Source organism: Arachis ipaensis, chromosome B1, assembly GCF_059453495.1.
Source record: "Arachis ipaensis isolate K30076 ecotype BB chromosome B1, ASM5945349v1, whole genome shotgun sequence".
Lineage (NCBI taxonomy): Eukaryota > Viridiplantae > Streptophyta > Magnoliopsida > Fabales > Fabaceae > Arachis > Arachis ipaensis.
The window spans coordinates 10,951,155-10,958,470 of record NC_142436.1 but is presented as its reverse complement, the minus strand read 5'-3'; the positions used below and the strand labels follow the sequence as shown (position 1 = coordinate 10,958,470).

The 7,316-nt window shown below is 34.3% G+C and overlaps 1 protein-coding gene across 1 annotated transcript; it reads right to left on the bottom strand.

Moving 5' to 3' along the window:
* Nucleotides 1-1,988: 1,988 nt before the first annotated feature.
* On the bottom strand, nucleotides 1,989-6,327 carry LOC107624789 (uncharacterized). Its single transcript, XM_016327248.3, has 7 exons — nucleotides 5,976-6,327; nucleotides 5,139-5,205; nucleotides 4,239-4,285; nucleotides 3,902-3,989; nucleotides 3,352-3,485; nucleotides 3,027-3,125; nucleotides 1,989-2,207 (listed from the first exon to the last, which is right to left on the bottom strand). Exons 1-7 carry the CDS (start codon nucleotides 6,267-6,269, stop codon nucleotides 2,130-2,132), a joined length of 807 nt encoding a protein of 268 aa, XP_016182734.1. The 5' UTR covers nucleotides 6,270-6,327; the 3' UTR covers nucleotides 1,989-2,129.
* Nucleotides 6,328-7,316: the final 989 nt, after the last annotated feature.

The window sequence follows — 7,316 nt, the reverse complement described above, 5'->3', positions numbered from 1 at the left end:
GAGATGACAGAAGTTATTAGAAGAATAGCAAAAAATAGTTTTGATGAATCTAAAGGGATAGGACCAAGAGACAAGGAGTCCTGGTGGTGGAACGCGAGTGTACAAGAAAAGATAAAGGTAAAAAGGAAGTGCTTTAAAGAGTGATCTTTGTGCCGCAATGCAGATAATTGGAAAAAAATATAAGGCGGCTAAGAAAGAGACAAAAGTGATTGTAAGTGAAGCAAGAACAAGAGCATATGAGGGTTTCTACTAGTCTTCAGGCACGTAAGAAGGAGAAAAAGGTATATATAGAATCGCAAAGAGTCGTGAAAGAAGAACGAGAGATTTGGATCAGGTTAAGTGTATAAAGGATAAAGACGGAGAGGTGCTGGCTCAAGAGGAGAAGATTAATGAAAGGTGAAAGAGCTACTCCTACGAGTTATTTAATGAAGGATAAAAGACTCTTCCGAACCTTGGTCGGTTATACATGAGGGAAGAAGATCAAAACTTTGACTACTATCGAAGGATTCAAGAATTTGAGGTAAAAGAGGCTTTAAAGCAGATGAAAAATGGCAGGGCAATAGGACTTGATAATATCTCGATTGAAGTTTAGAAGGGCCTTGGAGAAAAAGGTATCAATTGGTTAACCAAACTTTTTAATGAGATTTTAAAGTCAAAGAAGATGTCTGATGGCCGAAACTATAGAGGGATCAAGCTCATGAGTCATACCATGAAGTTATGGGAAAGGATGATAGAACGGAGGTTGAGAAAAGAGACACAAGTAACAGAGAACCAATTTGGTTCTATGCCAGGCAGATCTACCACTAAAGCGATATACCTGTTAAAAAGGATGATGAAGAGATATTGTAATAATAAAAGGTATCTATATATGGTGTTTATTGATTTGGAAAAAGCATACGATAGGGTGTCAAGGGAGGTCTTATAGAAGGTTTTAGAACAGAAGAGAGTAATGATCGCATATATTCGTGCAATTAAAGACATGTATGATGTGAAGACTCAAGGTGGTGTGACAGAGAAATTTTTTATTGGTATAAGATTACACCAAGGATCATTCTTAAGTCCATACCTTTTCACATTAGTCTTGGAAGTACTCACAGAGCTCATCCAAAAACCTGTGCCTGGGTGCATGCTTTTTGCCGATGATATCGTCCTTATGGGAGAGTTAAGGGAATACCTAAATAAGAAGTTGGACTTTTGGAGAGAAGCACTAGAAGTGTATGGTCTGCGCATAATCCTTAGCAAAACGGAATATATGGAATGTAAGTTCGATCTGCGAAGGAAAAACCCTAATATAGAGGTGAACATTGAAAAAAACATCTTACGAAAAGTTAAAAGTTTTAAGTATCTTGGGTGTACATATAGGATAATGGAGAAATTGAATAGGATGTAAATAATAGGATCCAAGCAGGTTGGTCAAAATGGCAGATGCATTTGGTTTTATATGTAACAAAAAAAATGTCTTTAAAACTTAAAGGTAAATTCTATCGCACTGCTATAAGACCGGTTATGCTTTATGGTACAGAGTATTGGGCGGCTAAATGAGAGCACGAACATAAGCTAAGTGTAGCAGAGATTAAGAAGTTGAGATGGATGAGTGGTCATACGCGATTGGATAAAATAAAGAACGAAGATATAAGTGAGAAGGTTGGAGTAGCACCCATTGTGAAAAAGATGGTAAAATCGCGTCTCAAGTGGTTTGGACATGTGAGAAGAATACCGACAAAACACCCCGTCAGAAGGGTGGATGAGATAGAAGATGGACAAGGGGTGAAAGACAGAGAAAAATCTAAGACGACCATCCATGAGGTGGTAAAACAAGATCTAAATGTAAATGGTTTCTCTATAGACATGATACATGACAGAGCTTAATGGTGTTGCTTGATTCATGTAGCCGGTCACCTAGTAGAACAAGACCTAGTAGAACAAGATTTTGTTGTTGTTTTTTGTTGTTGATAGCTGTTGCACTTGTATAATTAGAGATCATCTCATTTATTTTTAGACATTATTCTTTATAAGCAGATTGTTCTAATAATTACAAATGTAATTACATCAATTGTAAAGGTAAATGTACAATACAATAAAAATTTAGCTATGTGCATTTGTGTTCCAGAGAGACAGAGAGAGATCCTCTATTCTTGTTTCTTTGAATAATCCCTTGGTCCAAATATTGTGGACCCAATTCTCACATTTGTACTACCCATTTCAATCTGAGAAGACAATAAATGTATATATAACACATAAATTAGTTGCATGATTGACCCAAAATAAATAAATAAATTGCATGCAAACTGGAGTTAATACAAGTAATAATTCTTAGTAAATGAATATCAGTTGATCATGACCTCTAAAATTGGTTCAAAAAGACAAAAACAATGAAAGAAAACTCAACTAACTTATCTATCTATGTGTAAGTATTTTCTTTTATTGGGTAAATATTTTAAAAATGCTGCACTACCAATCCTATTTAATTATAAGAAATATGCCTGTCTCACCATAACAATCTCTAACTACTGCGAAAGAATTAAAGAACCATTTCTAATTAATTAATTATAGTTTTCAATTGCTTCCCTTGAAATATAGAAAGCATTCATAATTGTGAGGAAATCAGATGCAATCATGCAATGCTAAAAGAAAGTAGTTTGTAGTTTGCTGCTGTATAATTTTAGAGCACCATTAACCAATATAGTAAGTGCCTTATTCCATTAAATGGAGGCCTCAGATTCGGGTCTTAGCCTCTTAGGAATGGAAAAAAAAACCTAAATTATACTAATTCAGTGGTGTCCTAGGACACGATGTCTCTGTCTATGTTTCATCTGTTAAACACAATTTTGTGTTTCTACGTCTATGTCTCCGTATCCTGTGCTTGTAAATAAACACCGCCTTAAGGATGGATAAAAAAAGTTGTTTGGGAGACCCCTTCCCACTCCATGACCTTAGTCAAGTCGAATCAAATAAAAGGACCAGAATGCTGATGATTTAAGCAGGATCAAGGAAAAAAAGAAAGAGAATTATTGGCTATATCATACCGCTAACTCAAAATCACTGGACATGCCCATTGACAGTTCACATTGCTCCTCAGGCATCTCAAGTGCCTTGCAAACTTCAGTTCTGCAATTGGATAGGGTCTGATTTTTCACAGAAGAGAAAGCCTTTTTAATAATAATATAAATTGGAAATTATACAATGTATCACAAAAGCAATCAAGCTGATGAATACAAAACGCAGGTCAAATTTCGATGAAACTATTTGAAGAGAAGAAATGAGAAATATAACTCCGAAATGGAAACGATCCAGTAAATAAAAAATTAAACCATTTTAAGTTTGCACTCGGCGTAGAATAGAAGTTGTCACCTTAAAGTTCTCTGGAGTTGAGGTGTAGTCAGGCCTCCCTATTGTCATCAATCCGGAGAACACGAGGTTCGGACAACTCGATTTTACATGTTTAGCAAGATCAACACAATTGGAAGGATCAATACCAGATTTGGCTGCAAAATTATAAAATCACATGGACAAGAGGATATTATGTTATCGCGTAAGAAATAAGAGAACCATAATTTATTTATTTATTTATTTATTTATATGTAGAGAAAGTAAGAGAACTATTGTCAAGAAGTCCCCTACAAAGTACTTCAAGAAGGATATGATGCATTTTGAAAAAAACAAATAATAATGGAACCAAAGAAATTCTCCAATCTAGTAGCTGTTGAAAACTAAAGAAATTTCACCAATGTGAAATTATAAGAAAAGAATAAATAAAGTTAAAATGCAGTACCAATAACCCAGGGTTAAAGAAGGCTCTGAAGCAGGAATCAGACAAGTTCACAAAATTTCAGAGATGCAAAAACTAAGACTATGCACAACAAGAATTTTGAGAAACTCATTTAGTTTAAGCCAAACTGACATTCTTCTCCACTTGTATTTACTTGCACCAAGACTTTCAGCGGATTTCTTCCAAGGGTTGAAACCATACGGTCAAGATTATTTGCCACCTGCCAGTACCAAAGGTACAAGAAAATGCAAAACATTTATCAAATGGCAATCTGTGTTAGTTAGTTAGTTAGAAAAATTCACAATTGAAATTTGACGAGTTAGTCAGAAGGCATAGACCTCATCAATTGAACACACATGAAGATCAACTTATCTCGACTCCTTCAAGTTTACAAGCATAAAATAAAATAAACAACAATGAGTTCATACCTCTAAGAACTACACCATACATTGATTATACAAGTCTTTACCTTCTGATTGTCGACACCCTCAAACATGGCCAGATTTGGAACTCCACCTGACATAAAGCATGCAAGACCTAGTCTAAGGATACGGAAGAAAGGAACAAAGAAAACAACAAAAGTCTAGCAATATTTTCAACAAGTCCAAAGCCAACTTAGAGCTGTAGAAAGCTTTGTATGCGACTCTCATTGCAAAGTTTAACTTGCATCAGCATTCCAAGAATTTTATATGCTAAGAGAGCAGTCAATCACAAGTACAGAAGCAGAGGTCTGAACTCAAAATTCAGTCCATGAAATAGGTTCAAAAAATCAATTTATGCATATTTGCAAAACAAGCAGCAGTGATATGCCATATTATATTAAAGACGAAGCTTTCTAAGGCCACCTTTCTAGTGAGAATCTTTTTAAAGAAACTCGGTAAAGGGCATTCTACATGAGTAATAGTTCATAAAATTCTTCCTCGCATTCAGTTTTGTCACTTAACATAATTGTGCATATCTTAAATTTATAAAACTGGTAAAAACTAAGTCTGGTTTGATTCTAACTTTTATCACTGAGAATGACCCATGTGGTCTGTAAATTCAGAATTAACTCATATACATGATTAAGTCAATTTCAAAAATTATGTACACAAAATTAAATTAGAGAAGAATTTTGAGACCAAATTGCTATGATTTCTATTGTAGTATACTCAACCCCACTAATCTGATCCAAGCAGATAAACCAATCGTAAGTTCAAGTTCTCTAGTCTCTTATATTCACAGTACTTGACACTGAGATTTTTTATAAGGAGAATGAGTATCGAACTATTTGAACCAACTGAATGTTGATCTAAATGCTAACTTTCTGACAGTAGTCAAATAGAATGAAGAAAGAAAAGAAACATTGATTTGAAGAAACAAAGCATACCCAAAAGCGTTTTGACTTTGTTGCTTTGCAAATGCCCAATGAAATGCCACTCAATGTCTTGTGGAAGCTGCATTAAAAGCCAAGGCACGTGTCATCGTCCCAACAAACAAAGGATTAGAAACTCAAATTGACACACAATTGCACACCATTTTGGAAATTCCAAGAGATTTACAGAGGAGTAGGGTCACTTGGCACAAAGTATTTTACATGAATTGAGCGAGGCAAGTTGTTAATGTTAGGCTAAAAGAGGAAAAAATAACAAGAGTATAAACTCAGTTTAATTTTTATTACACCATATTTGTATGCCTATATCCACTGTAAATAATAGGGTGCATGGAAAATGTTTGGTGCACCACCTATAATCATAGATTTATGTGTTTTGTGACTCCTTACCTGAAAATGTCTCTGTGAGAAGATAGCTAAGAACTATCAGATGATTTGACATATTTAACTAATCTACTTAGCATAAATTATATCTACATCTTAGCTATAATCTAAACACGAAGAAATTTGCATAAAGACATTCATGTGAGTAGCCAATTTATCATCTTATGTTATTATTATATACATTTGATACTATTAATACACATTTTAACTTATATTTCCGCTATCTATGAATAAATTAAACTAAAACAAGAACAAAAATGCCATTTGAAATTGATTTAACACAAATTAATTGCCAGGATTTCATCTGAAAAAATTAATGTCAAGTACAAACAAAACTATTTTTTAACAAAAGATATGGTGAATTAATCTTGCAGCTAATCATTATTCAAACAAAATTCAATGACTAGAAAACAACGGTGAGAATCTTAATATGAAAAAAATTTCAGGAACCTGAGGAGCCTTGTCGACGATTTCTTGGACATAGTTCTCGCCGAAGCAGCGGTGGCCTGCGTCGTAAAGTTGCCGAATCATGGAAACCGGCTTCGTCTTGGAGACGGCGACGACCCTGATTGATTCGGGTAGGGTGCCGGATCTATCAGCCGCTTGCCGGACCCGCTGCATCACCGACCGGAACGCCAAGACGGCCGCGCCCTCCGCAACTACCGGAGCAGCCATTTTAAGAAGATGGATGCGGGAGTGGTTGAGCAACGAACACGAAACACAACGGATATCAAGAAAATGCATTTGGTAAACTATAAAAACACATGCTAATAACTAACAGGGAGTGGAAAAGGAAAATTCCGGGTTCGAAACTCGGATTTAGATATTTGGTTTTTCTGCTAATTTTTTACGGATTTTTTTATTTAAATTATTTAAATATAATATTAACGAAAATGTATAATCTGAGATAAATTTACATATAGGCAAAACACCTTATATCCCGAGTACAATGCCCTAAATCAAGTTAAACGCACGTCTCGAGTACACAGTATCTTGGATATGAAACAACATTAACGTGGTGAAACATAATCCAGATGCTGTCAGGACACACACAAAATGCACTAATCGAATACTGTATTCAAGATACACTTGTAATGAAAAAGTAGACACAGTATTCGAGATGCATCCGAACCAGCGACAAATTTAGAAAATTTTATTAGTAGTGGACAAAATATATAGTATAATAATAACTTTTATAATTATAATATAGTATTATAAAATATGATTATTCTTTAAATTATTCAACTAACAAATTAAAATAATAAAATAATAATTTAAATAATAAATAATTTAAAATTTCATTCTTCTAGTTTCATATTTTAAAAGGATTGAATAATTTTTTCATTGTCAATACAATCAAATGTCTCTCTTTCTATGTATGTCACTAAACAATCATTTAAAAATTCATCTCCCATACGGTTGCGAAGCCGACTCTTTATGATGTTCATAGCAAAAAAAGTTCTTTCAACTGATGCAGTTGCTACAGGCAAAACTAAAGCTAACTTCAAAAGAAGAAACACTAATGGATAAACAATATTTTTTCGAGTCTCAACCAATTTCTGAGAAAGAGCACCAATCCCATTTAAGTTTGAGAATTGATCATCAGAATGCACATCTAATATGAAATTCTCAAGTTGACTATCAAGTGCCAAAAGTTGAGTAAAAATTTCTAATGGATAGAATTGAGCTAACTGACTCAACTTCTCCTTATCAAGCGCAAGAAATAAGTGTCTTGGATTCAGACAAGCTATACAAAGAATCAATTCAGTATTCACCTCTGTAAAATGATTG

Coding starts and splice junctions, on each gene's coding strand:
- LOC107624789 (XM_016327248.3), bottom strand. CDS start 6,269: ATGCATTTTCTTGATATCCGTTGTGTTTCGTGTTCGTTGCTCAACCAC. Junction 5,206..5,975: donor TCGTCGACAAGGCTCCTCAG/GTTCCTGAAATT, acceptor CTTTTAATGCAG/CTTCCACAAGACATTGAGTG. Junction 3,126..3,351: donor CAACTCCAGAGAACTTTAAG/GTGACAACTTCT, acceptor GTGAAAAATCAG/ACCCTATCCAATTGCAGAAC.